General features: G+C 45.9%; 1 protein-coding gene and 1 long non-coding RNA gene across 9 annotated transcripts; one reads left to right on the forward strand and one right to left on the reverse strand.

Moving 5' to 3' along the window:
- Positions 1–7,004: 7,004 nt before the first annotated feature.
- LOC125513410 (uncharacterized) lies at positions 7,005–13,809 on the forward strand. 8 transcript variants are annotated; one of them, XM_048678532.2, is made up of 13 exons: positions 7,005–7,247; positions 10,093–10,340; positions 10,490–10,544; positions 10,890–11,017; positions 11,098–11,248; positions 11,337–11,601; positions 11,686–11,767; positions 11,865–11,931; positions 12,048–12,105; positions 12,189–12,270; positions 12,511–12,774; positions 12,881–13,060; positions 13,179–13,809. In XM_048678532.2, exons 1-13 carry the CDS (start codon positions 7,241–7,243, stop codon positions 13,536–13,538), a joined length of 1,947 nt encoding a protein of 648 aa, XP_048534489.2. In that variant the 5' UTR covers positions 7,005–7,240; the 3' UTR covers positions 13,539–13,809. The 8 variants fall into 8 exon arrangements, with proteins under 8 accessions (XP_048534489.2, XP_087387341.1, XP_087387342.1 ...); XM_087531215.1 differs by lacking the exon at positions 7,005–7,247 and adding an exon at positions 7,790–8,069; XM_087531216.1 differs by lacking the exon at positions 7,005–7,247 and adding an exon at positions 7,790–8,069 and having other exon boundaries at positions 13,182–13,809.
- LOC125513411 (uncharacterized) lies at positions 9,740–13,290 on the reverse strand. Its single transcript, XR_015609438.1, has 3 exons — positions 13,152–13,290; positions 12,439–13,084; positions 9,740–10,362 (listed from the first exon to the last, which is right to left on the reverse strand). It is a non-coding gene; the product is annotated as an uncharacterized LOC125513411 (long non-coding RNA).
- Positions 13,810–24,566: the final 10,757 nt, after the last annotated feature.

The raw sequence follows: 24,566 nt of genomic DNA on the forward strand, positions 1-24,566 counted from the left end.
GTATCCGAACCATAGCTACACCTCTTGATAGGCATAAGGCCACCAGGGAAATCACTTGGGGGCTATGGGTTCGAACCATAGTTACACCTCTTGATAGGCATAAGGGCCACCAGGGAAATCACTTGGGGGCTTGGTCATATCCGAACCATAGCTACACCTCTTGATAGGCATAAGGCCACCAGGGAAATCACTTGGGGGCTATGGGTTCGAACCATAGTTACATCTCTTGATAGGCATAAGGGCCACCAGGGAAATCACTTGGGGGCTTGGTCGTATCCGAACCATAGCTACACCTCTTGATAGGCATAAGGCCACCAGGGAAATTATTTGGGGGCTCTGGTCATATCCGAACCATAGCTACACCTCTTAATCGGCGCAATGCCACAATTATGACTACTTGGGGGTTCTGGTCGTATCCGAACCGTAGCTCAAACCCTCTTGATCATACACATACACCGTCATATATTGCGCCATACATTGCATCATCATAGCATGTATTATATGGGCAGGGATATACCAGTTTATATGGCAGGAATCGGTTTTCAAACTAGGTTATATTATTCAAATCTTTAATAGCCAACACGGCTGGATTTTTATTATGGTTATCAATAACCAATATTATGATTGAGGTTTTCAAAGTCGCTTCAGCGCAATGGATGTAATTTATTCTACAATGGAAGGAATAGTCCCGAGTCGCTGCAGGCTTACGACCCGACACTTGGGGGCTACATTATTCAAGTTAAAGATTACATCAAATACACAAGTCTCATGTCGCTGCAAGCATGCACCATGACACTTGGGGGCTAATGCAAAGTCATTGTTTGATCACCTTATTGAAGACCCGGCTCATCACATCGTAATGAGCCGGCCCTTGGGGGCTACCAATTGCTCCTGTCAACAATTCAAGGTACACAAGTTAAATCCATTATATTGAAGGGTCCATTGCTCAGTTGATAAAGCACAAAGCTCTTAACCTTGTGGACGTGGATTCAACCCCTACGATGGGGGCTACACATCACTGCTCAAACTGACATGATTATATTTACAAAATCCTTGCTCATTATTGCATAATGACCCGGCCCTTGGGGGCTACACTGGTTGAAGTTTTTATGAGCATAAGGCAATTTCAAGTCCCAGGTTGCTACAAGCATGACAACTCGGCACTTGGGGGCTACATATGTGAAATACTCAGTTCTGACTGGTGATTGAGATGAACAACCTGGATTTCTTCAAGCTTGTGATATTCATATGGAAGCAAATCTTAAGCTGTTACTACGTTACCTTCTTAAGACTTGGGGGCTACAAGTGATAGTCATATAAGAGATATATTTTCAAGCCTGATGTTAACTACAATTATGACCCGGTGCTATCAATATTTATAAACCGGCAATCTTGGCAATGATAAACCGGCAAGTTCTACATTCTTAAACCGGCTGAAGATCAGATGAGGATTTCAAGGACCAATATTTTTGTTAAGCATTGGGAGCTGAGTCAAAAGAATTATTCTTCGCAATATTTATCTATGACAAACCAATGTGAGAAAATGGATTATGAAGCTGGCCTATTAACCCGGATTTTCTAGAAGAAGGAAATGATAAGGACTTAAGGATGATCTGAATCAGTTTAACATGGATAAATCCAAATTAAACTGGGGGCTAATGTCGGGGATATACCCCGCGGTATGACCCGGACGGAGTTATAACCCGGCTGGTACTTGATAAACCGGCAAGAGTTATGTCAGATGATAACCTGGCAGGAGTTAAGTCAGATGATAACCCGGCATGAGTTAAGTCAGATGATAACCCGGCAGGAGTTAAGTCAGATGATAACCCGGCAGGAGTTAAGTCAGATGATAACCCAGCAGGAGTTAAGTGAGATGATAACTCGGCAAACAATCATAAACCGGTAGGAAGTCATAACCCGACAGACTATCATAAACCGGCAGACCATCATAAACCAGCAAACAGTCATAACCCGGCAGACAGTGATAACTGGTTGACAGTCATAACCCGGCAGGTAGAGTCGCCTGGGGTTATGAAGCCCGAGAAGTTATGAATCCCAAGACGTTATGAAGCCCAAGACGTTAAGAAGCCCAAGACGTTAAGAAGCCCATGAAGAGAAGTCAGAATAGTTTAAGTCTTAGTCCGAGAAGGACTCTACATGTAACCCGCCCCTTCAACATATATAAGGAGGGGCAGGGCACCCCGAAAAGGGGAGAAAATAATCTTAAGGGTTAGGGATAAGTGGGGGAGCCGGTTTACGGCGACTCCCTCATGATGATAATAAGACCTAGCCACAAACAGCACGTAGGGTTGTTACTGGATGATGTTTCCCGGGGCCCGAAGCTGTCTAAATCCTTGTCTTGCATTGCGTCTCTCGATTCCGCTCAACCCCTCTCAAGCAACCACATAGATGCGTTGGCCTCACGACTAAGTCCTCACACTACGACATCTGCCGTGACAATTCCACGACAATAATCCTACCCGGCGATCCTCTTCATGTTGCCCTGTTAGAGAGCGATCACTGGTTGTATCCGGCACTTGAAAGGGTGTGTTTTATTAAGTATCCGGTTATAGTTGTCATAAGGTCAAGGTACAACTCCGAGTCGTCCTTTTACCGAGGGACACAACTATTCGAATAGATAAACTTCTCTGCAGGGGTGCATCACATTTCCCAACACGCTCGATCCCTCTGGTCGGACACACTTTTCTGGGTCATGTCCGTCCTCGGAAGATCAACACGTCGCAGCCCTACCTAGGCACAACGGAGAGGTTAGCACGCCGGTCCAAATCCTATGACGCAGGGGTCTGGGCTCATCGCGCATTGCACACCTGCACGTTGCGTGGACGGCCGGTGAGAAGACCTAGCAACCTCCATTACAAAGGAAGTTGTGTTACGCGGTCCAACCCGGCGCGTGCCGCTCAGTCACTGACGTCAAGAAGGCCTCGGTTGATACCACGATTGTTCCCGCATAGTTGGTTAGTGCGTATAGGCCAGTGGTCAGACTCAGATCAAATATCAAGATCTCGTTAAGCGTGTTATTTTGAAGTAACTGCGGACGACGATCAAGGACTAGGCCCACCTGTCTCCTAGGTGGTCGCAACCAACCATCAGGGGGGCTGTCGGGAATCCTGGCCCATCACTACCTGGATGGAACCACCTGCCCCTTCAACCCCCATCTCCGAACAGTAACATAGTATGTAAAAGTATATAGTATATGTACCAGTGATCACCTCCCGAAGTGATCCCGGCCCGGTAGTATAGCATGGCGGACGGACAAGAGTGTAAGGTCACTGATGATAAACTAGCATCCTATACTAAGCATTTAGGATTGCAGGTAAGGGTATCAACAATTGTAGCAACAATGATAGGCTATGCAGTAGAATAGGATTAACCGAAAACAGTAACATGCTACACTACTCTAATGCAAGCAGTAGAGAGAAGAATAGGCGATATCGGGTTGATCAAGGGGGGGGCTTGCCTGCTTGCTCTGGCAAGAAGGAGGGGTCGTCAACACCGTAGTCCATCGGGGCACCAGCAGCGGTGTCAGTCTCGTAGTCTACCAGAGAGAAGAGGGGGAAGAAACAATGAATACAATGCAAACAGATGCATATCGATGCATGGCATGCCAAGTAACGGTGCCAGGTGTGTCCTAACGCAGTAGGAGGTGATATCGGCGAGGGGGGGACATCCGGGAAAGTATCCCCGGTGTTTCGCGTTTTCGGACAAATGAACCAGAGAGGGAAGGTTGCGTGTTCGCTAAGCTAGGGATGTGTGGCGAACGAACGGGCTGCGTAACCGGATTCGTCTCGTCGTTATAAGCAACTTTCATGTACAAAGTATTTTCATCCGAGTTACGGATTATTTTATATGATTTTATAAAGTTTTAATTATTTTTAGAATTTATTTAATTATTTTAAATCAACATTATCCAGAATAGTGTATGCTGACGTCATCATGATGTCAGCATGATGTCAGCAGTCAACAGGGCGTTGACTGGGTCAAACTGACGTGTGGGTCCCAGCTGTCATACTCTATTTATTCTTATTAGGGTTTAACTAATCTAATTACTATTTAATTCAACTAACTAATTAATTAGATCAACTAAACAGAATTAATTAATTAATTAATTACTTTCATTTTTATTTATTTATTAAACGTTCTAAGGGTGCGGGCCCCATCTGTCATTGTCACAAGGGGGCAGGACCCACTTGTCAGTGGCCCATAGGCCACTGCGGGCGCGGGCGACGGGTGCCAGCCCGCCCGACAGGTGAAGGGGGGCGGCGAGTGGCCCAGCGCCGGCGACGGCGGCCGTAGCGGGGCGGCACGACGAGCAGCGGGTGGCGCGGGTGGCGGGCCGGCGAGGGTGTGTGTGCGGGCGCGAGTGTCCGAGTAGCCAGGGAGGCACGGGATGAGGCAGGCTCACGGCGGGCGGGGAGGCAGGGCGGCGAGCGTCGGCGGCCAGAGTGCCCAACAGAGAAGAAGCAGCAGCGGCGACGACGGCTGCAGCTACAGGAAGCGCCAAGGCGAGGCGCGCGGCGCACTGGCCAGCAGCGGGGGAGGCAACGCGATGCAGCAGTAGACCGGCGGCGGGGCGCGGTCAGCGCGAGCGCGCGCGGTGGCGCGGGACGCGACCGGCGCATGCGGTGGAGGGCAGCGGCGGCAAGGCGAGCGCGGGTGCAAAGGCCGTGAGGCGCGGGCGTGCCGGCGAAGGCGAGCGGTGGATGAGGTCGTGGCGCACGGGGTCGAGAGAAGAGGAGGAGGGCGCGTCCCTCACCGGCGTTGGAGAGCAGAGGGGGCGGCAAGGCTCGGTGGAGCCTTTGGGAAGGAGGACGGGGATGTGTCGCCGGCAAGGAGGAGAGGAGGAGGACGAGGCGACGGGCGACGGCGGGGTCCGATGACGGCGTCGGGCGACGGCGGCGTCGAGCGCCGAGGCGCGGTCGTGGGCGGGTCGGGCCCCGATCCAGATCGGATCGGGGAAGGGGTGGCGACATGGGAGGAGGGGGAATGGGTGTGAGTGGGAGTAGTGGGGGGTTAGGGTTTCAAATGAGAGGGGATAAGGGAGTGTGGGTGGGCTGGCCGGTTGGGCCTTTGCCCACTTGGGCTGGTGGCCTGCTGGTCCGAAGCCCAGTGAGGGGGGTTGCTTTTCTTTTTATTTTGTTAGTTTTGTTTTCTGATTTTGTTCTTTCCTTTTTATTTATTCTCTTCTGTTTTAATTCATTTTAAAATATTTAGGCATTCTATAAAAGTGTGTTTCCTTCATCATAAATACCTAAGCATTAATTGGCACACTCTGAACATTTTAGTTTTAACATTTGAAAAATTTATTGTTTGCTTAATTTTGAATTTGAATTTGAATCGGTCTCGAACTAACGCGAGATTAGCAACAGTAATCGAAGTGACGTGGCATCGTTAACGTGGGATTACTGTTGCTTAATTATCCGGGCGTTACAAATTTATAATCCCCTTCTATTAAGGCATAGACATATGCATAGAATGGCAACGAGGTGGGGATGGAGGAGCATAATTTGGGCAATATTTGAGTAGGTGTACAACGGAGAATGACGGGGATTTGGGCTCGCCGGCGATGTGGTGGAGAACGGCGGCATGCGCGGTGGTCCGAGAGCCGCATCGAGAGAAGCAGGACGGGCCATGGATCCAACACGAATGGCGCTGACAGAGAATACATGGGAGGTGCGGTGGATGACGACCTCGGCGGAGAAGGGGTTGGAGGTAGGAGAGAGGAAAGGGATTGGGGATTGATTCGGGAGAGAGGTAGGAAAAATCCAACATGGGTCAGCAAATTGTCCAAGCTTGACCGCGCGGACAATTTCAGCCATCCTCCAACGGTGGTCATCAAAACTGTCCTCACCTGGTCTGGACGGCCGGAACCTCACAAACTGGCACTAGACTGGCGGAAGGCTCGAGAAGGTAGTATGGATGTCCACATGGCCCACTATTACATGGGCTATTGTCCACATAGTCCATGTGTTCCACTCCATCATCTCTCTCTTTACCTGGCCCACCATTATCTGGTTGGTATCGGGCTGTCCATGAACAGTTGATGATGTCCATTTGGTGATTGGCTTTGGAGTTTCCTTTGACTCGCGTATGAAGGGGATTGTTTTCAAAAAAAAAGGTGAGAAGGGGATTTTGCTTGTTCTCTCAAGCGTGGGTCGAAACACTCGAATCAACGGTGTAGGATTAGCCTGACGATTTATTAACGAGTACTTTCAACATGCTCCCTCTTACCCCATCTTTTCACACTGTAGGTAAGAAGATAATAATTAATCTGACCATTACTTAATCAAATCAATGACTCGGATCTATTGTAAACGCGTACCTCTCGTGTGAAAAGGAAAGGTAAGAGGAAGGGGAGGCAGGAGGGATCATGCTAAAATTCGCCTTTATTGACTCGTATGACAGGAATTTTGCTTCCCAACAGTTTGTCATCTTTGTTTCACCTAGTGTGCTTCAGTCGAGTAAAAAACGAACTTGTTACTACAATGTCCCGAGTCTGAGTTTCTGACTGACTGAATGGCGGGTGGGGCGCAGAAGAAAGGAAATGAAGGCCATCATCGTGATCTGCACTGCTTGCCCGTACGCAGTTAGACTCTGACTGCCTCGGCTGGCGGCACTTGAATTGCCGATATCGCCATATCTTTTCTCGCAGCCGCGGCAGCGAGCAATAGAAAGTCTTCACCAGAAACACCCACAAGAGGCTGCAGCCTGTAGCCAGTAGGAGTGTTTAAGTGGGGAATGGAGTAGACTGGACAGGGGAGGGACGGAGATATCGCGGCGGGCCAATCACCGCCGTCCGTCCGCCTCCGCGCACACGCAGTACATGTGAGGAGAGAGAGCGCTACGAGCCTAGCCTACGAGAGGATTTATAGTGAGGGCAAGCGCAGGCCAGTCCAGGCCAGTCCAGTCCAGGCGGGGGGCGCTCGCGGCGGCAGCTTTCCGCTCACGCCCACGCCACGGCGAAAAGGGGCCGACGTCCCCCCGGCCTCCCCCTCCCTCCCTCCCATAATCCCATTTACTACCGCTCCCTTCTTCCTCCTCCAGACAAGCAACCACCTCCCTCCCTCCCATACAGAGATCGCTCGCTCTCCTCTCCATCCTCTGCTCGCCGTTCTTCCTCCTCCGGCCGCCACCGTCGCCGTTGCTGCCTCCGCCGTCGCCGCCGCCGCTGCTGGGAGGATTCTGCGCGGCGCGAGGAGGGGCGGCGCCGATCGACGCGATGCGAGGTGGGTACGCGTACGAGCACAAGCGTTGATTACGTTCTTGATTTGGTTGAACTTGAACAGTTGGTTCGTGTTTCCTGGGGTGCGTTCCGTTTCTTCCCTCCGCTTAATCCGTGCCTTTCCCGTCGATTCTCGCCGTTACTACCTCCGTGTTTTCCAGCTTGCCACCATTAATTCAGGGTAAACCCTGCGTTCCCTGTGTTCTCCATCAAGCATCCATCCATCCATCCATCCACGGCCCAAGCAGCCGTCCCCATCGACGTCTCATCGCCGCACCGCATTTCCCCCACTACTCGCTTCCAAAACAGAGCAGAGATTTCCCGTCCTTCATTAATGGCGATTACATTAGTACTGGAGTATTACTCGGAAGAATTAAGTGAGCAGAGATTTCCGCATTAATTCGGATCTGGACTGATAAAGAGAAGGGGTCGATGGATCGATCGATCGCTGCCTGCGCAATGCAAAGACACCGCCGCCATATTCCTCTCCCTTTCTCTTTCTTTCTGGGGTGGGATTCCTGGGGCTAAAGAAAAGATCCATCCAATCCATCAACCAATCCAATGCTACATGGCCGGGTTTCGTTTTCAGGCAAGAAAGCGAGTGAGAATCCCTCCTCCTTTTCTCCGCCTTTCCCGGCATCCGATCCCTCCCTTCCCCGTTCATCATTCACAGGAGCAAGCAGCTCGCTCGCTGGCTCACTCCTTTTCTCGTCTTCTATCCGCCCAATCTTTCCCTTCCCTGATGTTGCTTCCATCGTACCGCTGCTGCTGACATCTGGGACGCCTGTCTCCTTGTCCCAGTCCCGCACCACTACTACGGCGACTAGTAAGTAGTACAACCGCTGCTAGGCCCGGCCCATACTCACTTTATTACTATCTCTCACTCACCCATAAAGAAAAGGAAACAAAGTTGTTGTTCACTCACTTTGCTCCCCCTCCTTATTAAAGAGCCCCCCTCTGCCCCCGCCCCCGCCCCCCATCTCCTCTCCTCTTCCATGCTAATGGACGCATTGGCCGTGTGTATGTCCGTGTAGGTGTGAGTGTGAGGAGAGAGAGAGAGGATTTGTAGGAGAAGCTTTTGGGGGTGAGCTTTTTGGATGGTGGTGGACATGGAGGACGAGGGCCGGAGGGAGAAGAAGGGGCTGGCGGCGGTGGTTGGGGTCACGAGGCGGCACGTGATAAGGAGCGGCTCCTCGTCCTCCTCCTCCTCGCCGACTTCATTGCCTCCCCCTGCCGCCGCTGGTACGTGTGTGTGTGTCCTCTGCTCTGCTCTCTTCCCAGCTTCCTCTCTCATCTCATCGCACTGCCCCAATGGCCTACTCCTTCTCCATCAGATCAGATGATGGTTACAGTGAACAAACTCTGCTGCTTTGCTTTCTCTCTCTCTCTCGTCCTCCCCAAAATGCCCCTTATCTTCTCCCCCTATAAACAGCAATCTCTCTCTCTCTCTCTCTCTCTCTCTCTCTCTGGAGGTGGATGGTGTGCTGGTGGGGCGCTGCTCCTGCCAGAACAGAACCACTGTGGCCAGTGGGCTTCTGTGATTGGTTTTAAGGTTCTTTTCTTGGAAAATTAGCCTCTTTTCTTGCGTTAGCAACCAGCCGGACTCGTGGCCGGAATCATTGCCTAGAACTAGATGAGCACCGTGTACTTTGGGGGGCCGGCCGGCCGGAGAGTGGAGACCACCACCAGGCCACCACCAGCTCCCAGCACCAAGCACCGAACGGCAACCAAAATTCTCCCCAGCCCTGCTTCCAAATCGATTTCCTGATCAACTTGAGCTCCATTCTGGTTCTCCAATGGAACTCAGCCTGCACAATTTTGGGAAGAGACCATCTTTTTCCCACTGCCACAAGGAACCAAAACTTCCGTGCCTTTTTCCGCTTAGCGATCCATATCCTGTGCCGCCTTTTCCGATCTCCTCCGTGAAGAAATTTCCCGGAGATATCGATGTCGATATCGTGATGCTCGCTTCTGGCTTGTGGCCTGTGGCTTTGTGGCCTTGGGCCGCAACGCTTGGCACCTACTGCATGCCGACGTGTAGGGAGATGTGTGCACACGTACCACGCTAGCCCTCGGCTTTCCGGTCGTCCTTTTCCGCAACAGAAATTGGCCGTCGTGGGCTGTGTATCAACGGCGCTGATACGGCGTAAATGGAAGGAAATCAATTCTTGTTTTTTTCGGCTAATACAGTACTTTCTAGAGTCCCTTGAGAGTTTGTTTTTTCTGCTACAACTATTTTATTTTTTTATTTTTTTTGACATGCAGTTCTCCTGCATGGTTTGCAAAAAAAAGAGTTTGTTTATTGGGTGCTTTCTTCTCCTATAGTATTATTCTGTTTCTTCTTTTTCCTCCTATCTAACTTTGCTGCTCTTATCCTGGCTTTTTGGGGGGCCTTTTAGTTGATTCAGTTAGGGCATCTCCCCCCCACCGGCGACCATTCGATTTTATTTTTTATTTTTTCTCTCTCAAAACATACAAGCCTTACTGCTCTGGTCTTTTCTTCTGGATCATCTGGACTTCATGCCAAAGGAAGTTGCAGATTTTTACACAGAACCATCACACAGTCTTCTGTTTCTCCTCTTTTTTTTCCAGGAATTTGTCCTTGCAACACACACTATACAGTTTGTACAACAGTTTCTGCTATTTCCAAGCCATTGGTGCATCTAATTTCTTTTATTTTCTGTCTAAAAATTAATTTATTTTTTAAGGGGGATAATAGCTTTAAAAACCTGAAACAAGTACTGTACTAGAAGTACGGCCTTGCACACTACTATATCATGATGCTTGACAACGGCTATTCCATCAGATTACCTTTCTAATCTCAGTTCCCCTCTGAACACTATTTCCAGACAGCAACATAAACGAGAGCGAGGGCGGGGATCACATCGCCGAGCTCAAGCGTAAGAAAGGGAAAAAACCCAAGCCCCTGAAGTGGAGATCAACCAACAGCGACATGAACAACCGCAGCGGCGAGGCCGAAGAAGGTTCCGACGGAGGCTGCGACGACGATGCAGTCCTCTCCTCACTCACCAGAGCCACCACTCCTAGCAGCAGCAGCAGCCTGATCATCAGGAAGAGGCCGAGGACCCTTGGAAAGGTGATGCCTTGTTTTGCCTTCCCTGAAATGAAGTGAAGTGAAGCTCATTCAATCATTTTATTCCCAAACAACAGAAAAAGGTCCACTCATTTGCCTCCTGTATTTGTTTATGCACAGCTTAATTTGTTTCTCGTTTTGCAAATTCAAAGGTGGCTGAGGGCTGTGATGCTGTGGACCCGCCGGTTCCTAGGAAATTGAGATCAGGTACCACTAATCGCTGCATTTGGTGTCTCTTAAAGCTGGGAACAGGGACAGCTTTGTCCCTTTCTCTTTCCATCTTTACCTACTCATTTGCATATACTAGCATAGGACCATCTCTGGCTGATGGTTCTCAGATTTGATGATGGCTAACCAACAACAATGCTGGTGGTTTTACAAAGTAATATAGTAGTAACAATTTTTAATAGCATATCTAACTTAGCTGGCCCCTGAATGTACTAATGATGTTAGTGTTTCTACTATTGGGCCATCCACAGTCTAGATGATTTCTTAAGCAACAATTGGCAAAGCACCAAGTTCAAATTTCAATCATGAGTGTTCTACTTTCAGCCATAATCAAGCGCGTCGGTCAGACTGTTCCTTCATCGCCGCGGCATGCCAAGAAGAGGCGTCATCTTTCAGCTATCAGTGCTCAGATTTTTCAGATGGATCGTGAAACAAGAACCGATGAGACCATGGTATGTATCCCCTGTCTGAAAACTGCTCTTCATTTTGTCATAATCCAAGACTTTGCAAGTGAACTATGGGTTTCTTGCAGCCATCGAATTCTTTCACCAAGGAGGAGGAAGTGCTTGCTGATACTTTGCTAGCACTATCCCAAATAGCCCCGCCTTCTGAGCCAGCAGCCGACATGGCGACGGAGCAAGATATCTCAAACACAAATGTTGCCTCAACTTCTTGTTCAGAAGGTTGATCTTCACTCTTTCCTGTTTATGCCTATTTCATACTAATAACTGAGGCTGTACAGTTTGAGTAATATGCTGCATTGTAATTCAGGTGTGATTACTCCTACAGGAGCTACCAAGGAGGATGACAAAATAACTTTGTTGCCAATTGATGCTAACGTGGTTACGCAGTCTGCCTGCGCAGATCAACAAGTGGAACCAACTGCTACTGCTAGTGTTCCACAACTAAATCCTGCTCTAGGTGCTCCTCGCATCAGCATAAATCCTGATTTTCCCAAAGATGGGAAGATACAGGACCTTTCTCTCGGACTTTTTGTGAATTCGCCAAGTCCACCTAAAGAGTCCTTGAATAAAAGGTGGGGAATTGCTTCCTGGATGTCCTCGGTTCTCTTACCTTGTCACATTGTTGACGGTGTTCTCATGTTTACTTCTGTTTACAGCGCTTCGAAGAAGCCGAAGGCACATTTTGATGGTAGTCTAAGTCTAACTAACCAGAAAAAGAAGGAGACTCCTCACTGGCTGGTATTGCTTCTTCTCTTTTTGCTCTCTGAAAGTACAGTTGTAATTTCCATTTTGTCCGAATGTTTCATGAACTCCCCACAATATGTTTTTCATACAGCTGAATCGCAATAAATCTGGTTTTGTGGCACATAATAGAACAAAAGATGAGAATAGCAGTGCCAAAGGTAAATCCTATTTTCAGAATGCCACGACAGTTATTTTATGACACGCGATTCTACTAAAATGTTGGCGATGCTGCTATTACTTGTTAGCTAATCTGTTGTTACATCATCCCTATCAGAAGTTATGCCTGCAATCCAGGCTCCGCTACCTTGTACCTCAACTGGGTCTTCGAAAAAGTAAGTTGCTGCCTAAAACTTGACACTGTTTCCTACACTCTTTTTAGCTGTTAAGAAGAGCGCTAATGTCTGTTGTTTTACAGGCCCTCTTCAAGTACATTGGGTGCATGCACAATATCTGGCAAAGAAATTACTACTGCCTGGGCAATTGCAAATAATGACAAGGTCAAGTATTTTATCAACTCTAATTTTAGTGAAACAAATTGGCCCTGCTACTCAATTATCTTCTTTTTTTTTGCGACATTGCTACTCAATTATCTATGGGACACCTAAAATCATAGCCAAGTTGGTTGCTCAAGTTATATATATATTCTTACTCCTGAAAGGATTTACCTGTACATAACTAAATGCCAAGCTTGAACACTTTGGCTGTTGAGCTGACAAATACATCCTTTTTATTCACAGCTTTCCCTTCCTGAAAATGGTGGTCCTGCAAAGACATGGAAGAGAAGTGTTACCCATGCCTATGTGAGTCATCTTATCCAAAACCATTTGGACAAAGATAAGGCGTCGCAAAACCAAGTAATCGCCCAGGAAAGATCACGCAGCCGCATTTCGAGCTCTCCAAGCGGCTCCACCTTGAATAAGAATGGTATGCATTTCGACGCAAGGATCCCAGCTCAGCCTTCTATCGGGGTTTGCGACATGGCTCCTGGTCGGCAAGCAATGGTTTGTGATCATAACCGCCTTTCGATCAGCACTGCTGCTACTCCAGTAGTCCAGTTTCTTCTGTGGTTCTGTCTTCAGTCTTGACATGGCATGCTGCTTCTTTCAGGTCAGCAACGATTTCATGAACTTGCCCACCTCGGCAGCATTCTCCGGGCCACAGTATGTTCAGTATATACATCCCCAGATGATCAGCACTCACCGCGGTGGTCCGGCGCCGTATCAGTCGTATTCGCATCTCCCTTGTAGCAGCAGAGGGAATATGGCGCCCGTGATGTCAATCCAGCAGGTTCTCCCTTTGCACATTTTATATCTGAACTTGTTCAAATAGAAGTGTCAGCAAATGCAGTCATCTTAGCTCTGATCTAACAGAGTCTCACCTGATCTTGTTTACCGATGTCGCCCAGCAGCAGATGCAGCAGTACATGTGCGGCCCGGGCTACGCGCCGCACCCCGGCGTGCCGGCGAGCCAGGGCGCCATGAAGCTCCAGCAGTTCGCGCCGACTCCGCAGCAGCAGCAGCAGCAGCAGATGTGGCAGTACCATTTCTCCCAGTACCAGCCGAGGCAAGCGGCAGAGGGCGCGGCCGCCGCGGCGTGGCAGAGCGGCCGGCTCCGGGACATGCCGTCGTCCGGCCCCCTGCGGCCGATGCAGGCGCTCCATGCTCCCCCGGCGATGGTGCCGCCGCAGATGGAGCTCCTCTGCGGGCCGTACCAGGGCGGCGGCGGCGGCGGGGCCAGACGGCCGCCGCAGCTCAGGCTGATCTAGTAGTGGCGACTGGCGAGTGAGAGAGTGAAGTGTAGATCTTAAAGAAAGAAAGGAGATCGTCGGTCCCTGGCGCTGCGTTTACTTTGACCTGACAGCAGAGGATGGTTCTGAGAAAAATTATAGCGGTCGTGTGATGTGACTTGTGACTTGTGAGTGGCTGAGGCAGGGAGGGGGAGGGGGACAAATTTTAACTGTGATTAGCATAATTTTCTGTTCATCGACCGGTTTTAAAGTTTCAATAATGTGGAAATGGGATAATGTAGTTTTCCCCTGTGTTTCCATGTGGAATTTAAGGCAGATATACTTGTTTTCGATAGAATTGAAGGGAGTTTGCAAACACAACTATGTTTTCTCTTTGCCTAAAATCATCGCAGCTCATGTTTTCTCAAAAAACCACCGAATCGCGAACAGTTTGCGGAAGCCCACCATTTTTCGTAAGTTTTTTTTGCTGGAACCACTAAAATCTTGATTAAGCGTGCTTTGACAAGACAACTGACAATGAGACCAGGTTGCCACGCCCACGTGGTACGGGGTAACGATGGTTAGACGATATGCCCTATAGAGCAATTCTAGCAGACCCCGCATCCCGCCGTCCCGCAAAATGCGTTTGCAGTTCACGCAAAATCATTTTTGTGGGCCGGCGCGGGCTGGCACAGATGCAGACCCCGTATAATGGACCCTAAAAAAGCATATTCGTGGAATATGTTTTTTTACGGGTCGGCTTCTGCGGGTTCTGATCTGACGCAGCTCCTCCCGACCCGCAAAACTTAGATTTGCAACTTAAATTGATCTAGCATGATGTTTTTCTTTGCTTTTGCAACAACATTAGATACAAAAGATATCACCAAATCTTGGCTAGAATAGCAAAACCAAAGAAAACAAGAACCACAAGTATGCATTTCAGAATATTTCCAACTTCCATAACTGCTCCCACTAGTTGAAGCAATATCTTCTCCATGCACTCATTGTTGATCTGCGGATTCTTGATCTTGCTTTCTTCATTCTTCATCTTTGGTTTCAAAGAAGTAGACGTTGCTTCCCCTCTAGTTGCACATGCAGCCACATCATTGCTTTCAATTGTACCAAGGAGTGCACTAACATCTATTAAATTTCTTTCTATCAACAAATCAATGTATTGGCCTTCCCAAAACCAAAATGAGCATCCTTCGTCCTACACAAAAGAAGCTCAAAGTGAGCTACCGCAATCGAACTAAAGAATGAGCTATGAAACAAGCTACCGCAAGTGCACGTAACCCGTCGTTTTCGCATTTGAAGAACACTCATCAGGGGTGCTTCGGCATGCTCGAAGTGAGCCGCAGCACTTTCCGCGTGCAGTCGTCGCACTCTATGAGCGGCATCGGCAAGCCACAAAGACGTGCGAGCGCCAAGCCCAGTGGACGGCCGGACGAGTCCATGCCCGCAAACCTTCGGCGACGGCGGGCGGACGAACTCGCACCTGCATGCGGTGATGCGCCCTTGCCTGGGCTGCGGGAGAGGCTCCCCGACCACTCCATAGCTTGGGGCAGCAACCGGCGACCGGAAAAAGCCAAATCCGGTGGCCCGCGATGAACTGCCGCAGATCTGCAAATCCGGCGGCCCGCCGACGCAAGGGGGGAGGGGGAGGCCTCGTGCGCGTGGCGGCCTTCCGGCGTGCTCCTGCCGGCTGCGGTCGCCGGAATCTTGGGCGGCGGCCGGCGACGGCGCGAGAGGGGAGAGGAGAGGTGGTTAGTGGGAGAAAGCGCGGGATGAAATGTCCCCCCACCACCCGCTTCCTCTTATATGCAGGGCACCGCAGCCGCGTTTTCCCGGGTTGGGCGTGGGATTTTGCCACGCCCCCTAAAAATTTTTGCGAGCCAGGGTGGGATACGGGGTCTGATCGGGCGGGTTTTTCCGCCTCAGCCCGCATTTTGGCGGTTATTTTATGGGTCGGGGCGGGATGCGGGGTCTGCTAGAGTTGCTCTTAGCTATCTAGCCCAACCAAATAGTTGCTCGGTCACTCCGTTTCCCCGGCGCAACCTTCTTCCTCCTTGGTCCTTTCAACCATCGCCACCACCGACACCCGAGCAGGATCGCCACCGACCGCCGCAACCATGGCCCCGTGGAATGATGGCGAGATGAGCTCAGAGTCTGTGATGCCGCTCTCGGAAGAACATGGCTACAAGCCCTACGTTAGTCTTCTCCGAACTAGGGTTAGGGTTCCTGGAAGTGTGGATTTTTCTATTTGAGCTTGATTTGACTTCAATCTTTGATTTTTGTTGCTTGTTCGTGCTCTTTTAGTGTCCAGCCACAACGGATGGCTTGGATTGGTGTGGTGTGGGTACGGGATAAGTGCTTTGCATCTATAAGCTGTCGGCGGAGAGACTCGTTGCATTGGAAGGCATGATCATTGGCAAGAGGTTCTATGGCTGCATTGCACGTGTGAGTATTTTGTTTCCATTTCATTACTTTTGTGCACGTAGCTCAATCTTATTCATAATCGTGTGCGCATACATCTTTTTATTAGTGTGCACATGGATATGTTAGTTAGTTAGTACAAATGCTTTGTTTAATGTGTTATATAAGTGTGTGAAAAATGGTCAGTACAAATGCTCATATGCACATAGTTTGGTGTCATTTGAAATAGTTGTTTACTAATGACCAAGCTTTATGTTGTAAGTGGGTCGATTAAAGACCAAACTCTTTTCAGCGTAAAGAATTGCTCATTGTATTTACTGTGTAATGTTGAAGATTTATTATTCAAATTCAATGCGGAAAGAATTATTTCATTTTAGTGCCACAAGTTAAATGTTGCCTTGTGATATTTTCATAATGGGTACAATTGTGGTGTTGTGGAGTGGTTGGATTTAGAATGGCCCGATGTGAAGTAGATTTGGGGTATGTATGAGCAGGCCAAGGAAGGCACAATCAATGACAATTTTGCTCAAGCAAAGCGGATTTCAATGCTAGCAAAAGAGAAGAAGCAACAAGTGGAGAAAATACAATAAGATCATTAAGGATGCCAAAGAAGTTTTTGCATTTATTTAAGAAAAGGTGCACAAGGAGAATTATGAGAAGTTTTCTTAGGGTAAGTGAAGAGGAGAAGATTGCTCTTCAAGCACAGGAAGAAGTGGGTAAAGACTGAGAAGGAAAACATGGAGCTGAAGAAAGAGGCAGTTGAAGCACATTCAGACTGCTGAAGCAGATGTGATTACGAATTGAAAGAAAACAACAGTTGAAGGTATTGATGAGATCAAGAAGGAGAAAAAGAAGCTTGAGCATGCCATTGTTGACATGTTGCAAGCTGGGGAGGTGAACAAGAGCAATATTAAGAGGATCAAGGGAATTTGTGATGAGTGAAATGTAAAAGTTGTTTTAATTCATGTGCCATCAGACTTAAGGCCACTTCTTTTGGGGCTTATGGCTGGATGTGGAAATAAATTGCCTCCTCCCCGATTTATTCTAGAAGCCCAACCTATTTTTTAGAAGCGTACTTATTTATTTTGGGGCTTATTGCCGGATGTGGAAATAAAATGCATCCTCCATAGCTTATTCTAGAAGCCCGGCCTATTTTGTTACAAGGCTACTTATTTCTTTTGGGGCTTATTGTTGGATGTGGAAATAAACTGCCTCCTCCATGGCTTATTCTAGAACCCCAACCTAACTTTTTTAGAAGCCTAATTATTAATAAGAACTGACCCTTATGTATTTTGGAGGAGCCAAAGTATGCTTGTGATGTATGAAGTTGCTTTTATGAATTTATGATGTTGAACTTGCTATGCTGTAATGTCACATTTGTCGTACTAAGTTTATAAAAAATGATGCTGGTGTTGAATTTATCAGAATTTGTGCTACTGAAATTATCATATATCTCCTTTTGTTTTTGATGTTGAATTTATCAGATATATTTTTGATATTGACATGCTATGGTGTTTTAGGATTTAGCCTAACCATATTTGTCATTGATGACCACGACGAATGCCAAATGGTATTATGTTTACCCTAACCATATTTGTCATTGACGATGACAAAAAATGCCGAAAGATTTAGACTTTATCCTAACCATCTTACGATGACAAATGCCAAAGGGTCTTGGCTTTACCCTAACCATATTTTTTGTCATCGACGATGAAAAATGGCAAATGGTTTTGGATTACCCTAACCATATGCCAAATACATCATTCATCAACGAGCAAGATCATCATATAAAATGCATCATTCATCAATAAGCAAGATTATCAAGTCAAATGCTTCATTCATCAACAAGCTATGTCAACATGAAAAATGCACCATTCCATAAGAATCTAGATCATCATGAAAAATGCATTATTCATCAACAATCTAGATCACCATCAACTAGTTCATTCATCCACCCAACATCAGTACACATGACTTAATAGTTCAACGGGTTCAACACTTAGAGTTCAACAGTCACGAGTTAACAGTTCAAAGGTTGAACTGACATGAGTTAAAAGTTCATTCAGGAGCACATCACTTGTTTTCACTAGTTGTCAAATACTCCAACATCCTTGATGTCTTTTTCTTGGTCCTCTTCCACACAGTTAAAGCACTAGCACATATTGATGAAATAGGTGGTGGGTGATATTTTTACACTCATTCACCCTTTATTTAAAACAAGATATTTCACTTAAAGAGAGATATTCGCTCTGATATTGCCACTAATTAACAATGAATGCAAAGGATTTCACAAATTCACTCTTTGATGTGTTTCTACATAAAATGGGCTAAATATGGACAAAATCAAGTGAGAACATGGAAAGAAGAGAAGGAGAAGATAGAAAAATCAGGAGGAGGCGCACCAGAAGCCATAGAGCAAAAGACAGTGTTCCATACGACCATGACCACTCATATCATATGGCATGGAAACTGAGGCCTCTCGTCCACTTGAACAACTTTTATAAAGGGGTTGAGGCCGAAATGTTAACAAGACATCTGGGAGCGAAGCCATAATAGAGTCTCTTCATCCCTCTCCATCAACCATAGTCGCCGCCATTTCCATCTCCATAGCCACCATCACTATCATAGTTCATCTTCCAATAGATCATACTTGTAATCGTGCATCGCACATGGCATCCATTGTAAGACATATTATCGATCAATCTGTATGATGTGTTCTTCATGCTATTTGATCTCCATGTGTGAGTAGTTCGGTAAGGTACGGGTTGAGAGAAGATCCTCACAACCCTCTGTATTTGTTGTGGGGGTCAATGGAAGTGCTTTGAATTAATGTCTCTGATACATCTCCAACGTATCTATAATTTTTTATTGTTCCATGCTATATTATATCCTGTTTTGGACATTATTGGGCTTTATTATACACTTTTATATTATTTTTGGGACTAACCTATTAACCGGAGGTCCAGCCCAGAATTGTTGCTTTTTTTGCCTATTTCAGAATTTTGTAGAAAAAGAATATCAAACGGAGTCCAAACGGAATGAAACCTTCGGGAACGTGATTTTCGGAACGAACATGATCCAGAGGACTTGGACCCTACGTCAAGAAAGCAACCAGGAGGGCACGAGGTAGGGGGCGCACCTACCCCCCCTCCCCCCCCCCCCGCGCGCCCTCCACCCTCGTGGGGCCCACGTTGCTCCACTGACGTACTTCTTCCTCCTATATATACCTACGTACCCCAAACTACCAGATACGGAGCCAAAACCCTAATTTCACCGCCGTAACTTTCTGTATCCGTGAGATCCCATCTTGGGGCCTTTTCCGGAGCTCCGTCGGAGGGGGCATCGATCTCGGAGGGCTTCTACATCAACACCATAGCCTCTCCGATGAAGTGTGAGTAGTTTACTTCAGACCTTCGGGTCCATAGTTATTAACTAGATGGCTTCTTCTCTCTTTTTGGATCTCAATACAAAGTTCTCCCCCTCTCTTGTGGAGATCTATTAGATGTAATCTTCTTTTGCGGTGTGTTTGTTGAGACCGATGAATTGTGGGTTTATGATCAAGTTTATCTATGAAAAATATTTGAATCTTCTCTGAATTCTTTTATGTATGATCGGTTATCTTTGCAAGTCTCTTCGAATTATCAGTTTGGTTTGGCCTACTAGATTGATCTTTCTTGCAATGGGAGAAGTGCTTAGCTTTGGGTTCAATCTTGCGGTGTCCTTTCCCAGTGATAGTAGGGGCAGCAAGGCACGTATTGTATTGTTGCCATCGAGGATAACAAGATGGGGTTTATTTCATATTGCATGAGTTTATCCCTCTACATCATGTCATATTGCTTAAAGTGTTACTCTGTTCTTTTGAAATTAATACTCTAGATGCATGCTGGATAGCGGTCGATGTGTGGAGTAATAGTAGTAGATGCAGGCAGGAGTCGGTCTACTTGTCTCGGACGTGATGCCTATATACATGATCATACCTAGATATTCTCATAACTATGCTCAATTCTGTCAATTGCTCAATAGCAATTTGTTTACCCACCGTAATACTTATGCTCTCGAGAGAAGCCACTAGTGAAACCTATGGCCCCCGGGTCTATTTTCCATCATATTAATCTTCCGTCAACAAGCTATTTCCTTTTCCATTTATTTTGCTTTCTTTACTTTGCATCTTTATCATTAAGATACCAAAAATATTATCTTAGCATATCTATCAAATCTCACTTTCGTAAGTGACCGTTAAGGGGTTTACAACCCCTTTATTGCGTTGGTTGCGAGGATTTTATTTGTTTGTGTAGGTGCGAGGGACTCGTGCCTGGCCTCCTACTGGATTGATACCTTGGTTCTCAAAAACTGAGGGAAATACTTACGCTACTTTGCTGCATCACCCTTTCCTCTTTAAGGGAAAACCAACACAGTGCTCAAGAGGTAGCAAGAAGGATTTCTGGCGCCGTTGCCGGGGAGGCTTATGCAAAGTCAAGACAAGATTTGACTCCCGACAACGAGCCATTTCTGGCACCGTTGCTGGGGAGTCTACGCAAAATTCAACATACTAAGTACCCATCACAAACGCTTATCTCCCGCATTACATTATTTGCCATTTGCCTCTCGTTTTCCTCTCCCCCACTTCACCCTTGCCATTTTATTCGCCATCTCTCTTTTCCGTTTGCCTCTTTTCGCTCGCTTTTCCCTCGCCATGTCGGAACCAAAAAGAGTCGGGGGTTCTCTCCTGAGCTTGGACAATCCTTCTATTATATCTAGACTCATAAATAAAGCTATGGAAAAACCTGCCGGAGTTGTCAATGAGAGTCTTAATAACTTTGATGAAGATGATTCCGGAATTTTTCGTTATTTACTTGATGAATCTTTGAAAGATGCTTGGGATAGGCTGTTAAGGATCCGGGCTAGCTATGTACCCCAATATCAAATTGAGGTTTACCTAAAAAGCTTTTATGTTGGGTTGCCCGCTTCGTTCAAACAAGTTTTAGATTCTATTTTTGAAGAGGGTTTTCTTGAAGGGGACCCCATAGATACCTATGAAAAGATGAAAACTATATTTGGGCACTCCATTAATGAGAAAGTTGAAACCACATATCTTTTGCTCTCTTACCAGAACGAATCTATCAAAGAAATAAAAGCTAGCCTAGATGCTAATTTCCGCAACTTACTTAATCTTTCTTCTACCATAAATAGCCACATGCTTTACCAAAATAGAAAGATTAATTCTATAGATAACAAGTTTGCTCTTTTCTTCCCTAAAACCAAAGATGGCAACACCTAGATCTATCCTTGCTTTTATGCCTAGCTAGGGGCGTTAAACGATAGCGCTTGTTGGGAGGCAACCCAATTTTATTTTTATTCCTTGCTTTTTGCTCCTGTTTAGTAATAAATAATTTATCTAGCCTCTGTTTTTGTTGTGTTTTTTGTGTTTAATTAGTGTTTGTGCCAAGTAGAACCGTTGGGAAGACTTGGGGAAAGTCTTTTTAATCTTGCTGTAAAAAACAGAAACTTTAGCGCTCACGAAGATTGCTGTCATTTTTATTTGTAAAGTGATATTTAGTTAATTCTTTTTGAAGATGATTAATATATAAATTCCTCACGTCCATAAATTTATTTTAGAATTTTTGGGGTTCCAGAACTTGCGTTAGCTACAGATTACTACAGACTGTTCTGTTTTTGACAGATTCTGTTTTTCGTGTGTTGTTTGCTTATTTTGATGAATCTATGGCTAGTAAAATAGTTTATAAACCATAGAGAAGTTGGAATACAGTAGGTTTAACACCAATATAAATAAAGAATGAGTTCATTACAGTACCTTGTAGTGGTGTTTTGTTTTCTTTCGCTAATGGAGCTCACGAGATTTTCTACTTTAAGTTTTGTGTTGTGAAGTTTTCAAGTTTTGGGTGAAACATTTGATGGATTATGGAACAAGGAGTGACAAGAGCCTAAGCTTGGGTATGCCCATGGAACCCCAAAATAATATAAGGACACCTAAAAGCCCAAGCTTGGGGATGCCCCGGAAGGCATCCCCTCTTTCGTCTACTTCCATCGGTAACTTTACTTGGAGCTATATTTTTATTTACCACATGATATGTGTTTTGCTTGGAGCGTCTTGTATTATTTGATTCTTTATTTGTTAGTTTTCCACAATCATCCTTGTTGTACACACCTTTTGAGAGAGACACACATGATTCGGAAATTCTTAGAATACTCTATGTGCTTCACTTATATCTTTTGAGTTATATAGTTTTTAGCTCTAGTGTTTCACTTATATCTTTTAGGGCACGGTGGTTGATTTGTTTTATAGAAACTATTGTTCTATCATGCTTCACTTAGATTATTTTGAGAGTCCTACAAAACAGCGTGGTAATTTGCTTTAATTATGTTAGGCATTCAAGATTAATAAAAAAATCTTATGAGTGTGTTGAATACTATGAGAAGTTTGATACTTGATAATTGTTTTGAGATATGGAGATGGTGATATTAGAGTTGTGCTAGTTGAGTAGTTGTGAATTTGAGAAATGCTTGTGTTGAAGTTTGTGATTCCCGTAGCATGCATGTATGGTGAACCGTTATGTGAAGAAGTTGGAGCATGATTTATTTATTGATTGTCTTCCTTATGAGTGGCGGTCGGGGACGAGGATGGTCTTTTCCTACCAATCTATCCCCCTAGGAGCATGCGTGTAATACTTTGCTTCAATAACTTGTAGATTTTTGCGATAAGTATATGAGTTCTTTATGACTAATGTTGAGTCCATGGATTATACGCACTTTCTTCCTTCCACCATTGCTAGCCTCTCTAATACCGCGCACTTTTCGCCGGTATTATAAACCCACCAAATAACTTCCTCAAAACAGCCACCATACCTACCTATCATGGCATTTTCATAGCCATTCTGAGATATATTGCCATGCAACTTACCACCGTTCCGTTTATTATGACACAGTCCATCATTGTCATATTGCTTTGCATGATCATATAGTTGACATTGTATTTGTGGCAAAGCCGCCGTTCATAATTCTTTCATACATGTCACTCTTGATTCATTGCATATCCCGGTACACCGCCGGAGGCATTCACATAGAGTCATATTTTTGTTCTAAGTATTGAGTTGTAATTGTTGAGTTGTAAGTAAATAAAAGTGTGATGATTATCATTTTTAGAGCATTGTCCCAAGTGAGAAAGGATGATGGAGACTATGATTCCCCCAAAAGTCGGGATGAGACTCCGAACTAAAAAAAAGAGGTCATAAAAAAAGAGAAAAGGCCCAAATAAAAATATGAGAGAAAAAGAGAGAATGGACAATGCTACTATCCTTTTACCACACTTGTGCTTCAAAGTAGCACCATGATCTTCATGATAGAGAGTCTCCTATGATATCACTTTCATATACTAGTGGGAATTTTTCATTATAGAACTTGGCTTGTATATTCCAATGATGGGCTTCCTCAAAATTCCCTAGGTCTTCGTGAGCAAGCGAGTTGGATGCACACCCACTTAGTTCGTTTTGTTAAGCTTTCATATACGTATAACTCTAGTGCATCCGTTGCATGGCAATCCCTACTCACTCACATTGATATCTATTAATGGGCATCTCCATAGCCCGTTGATACGCCTAGTTGATGTGAGACTATCTTCTCCCTTTTCGTCTTCTCCACAACCTCCATTCTATTCCACATATAGTGCTATGTCCATGGCACACGCTCATGTATTGCGTGAAGATTGAAAAAGTTTGAGAACACCAAAAGTATGAAACAATTGCTTGGCTTGTCACCGGGGTTGTGCATGATTTAAAATACTTTGTGTGGTGAAAGATGGAGCATAGCCAGACTATATGATTTTGTAGGGATAACTTTCTTTGGCCATGTTATTTTGAAGAGACATAATTTCTTAGTTAGTATGCTTGAGGTATTATTATTTCTATGTCAATATTGAACTTTTGTCTTGAATCTTTCGGATCTGAATATTCATACCACAATAAGAGAATTACATTGAAATTATGCCAAGTAGCATTCCACATCAAAAATTATGTTTTTATCATTTACCTACTCGAGGATGAGCAGGAATTAAGCTTGGGGATGCTTGATACGTCTCCAACGTATCTATAATTTTTTTATTGTTCCATGCTATATTATATCCTGTTTTGGACATTATTGGGCTTTATTATACACTTAAATATTATTTTTGGGACTAACCTATTAACCGGAGGCCCAGCCAAGAATTGTTGTTTTTTTGCCTATTTCAGAGTTTCGCAGAAAAAGAATATCAAACGGAGTCCAAACGGAATGAAACCTTCGGGAACGTGATTTTCGGAACGAACATGATCCAGAGGACTTGGACCCTACGTCAAGAAAGCAACCAGGAGGGCACGAGGTAGGGGGCGCGCCTACCCCCCCCTCCCCAGGCATGCCCTCCACCCTCGTGGGGCCCACGTTGCTCCACCGACGTACTTCTTCCTCCTATATATACCTACGTACCCCCAAACTACCAGATACGGAGCCAAAACCCCAATTCCACCGCCGTAACTTTCTGTATCCGTGAGATCCCATCTTGGGGCCTTTTCCGGAGCTCCGCCGGAGGGGGCATTGATCACGGAGGGCTTCTACATCAACACCATAGCCTCTTCGATGAAGTGT

This window comes from Triticum urartu, chromosome 6A (genome assembly GCF_056163025.1).
Source record: "Triticum urartu cultivar PI428250 chromosome 6A, HENAU_Tu73, whole genome shotgun sequence".
In the NCBI taxonomy this organism is placed as follows: Eukaryota; Viridiplantae; Streptophyta; class Magnoliopsida; order Poales; family Poaceae; genus Triticum; species Triticum urartu.

Bases quoted from the DNA above. Each gene is read 5' to 3' on its own strand.
- LOC125513410 (XM_087531215.1), top strand. From the start codon at position 7,805: ATGCTACATGGCCGGGTTTCGTTTTCAGGCAAGAAAGCGAGTGAGAAT. The intron at 11,018-11,097 runs GTATGTATCCCC...GGTTTCTTGCAG, and splicing joins CAAGAACCGATGAGACCATG to CCATCGAATTCTTTCACCAA. The intron at 13,061-13,178 runs GTTCTCCCTTTG...GATGTCGCCCAG, and splicing joins CCGTGATGTCAATCCAGCAG to CAGCAGATGCAGCAGTACAT.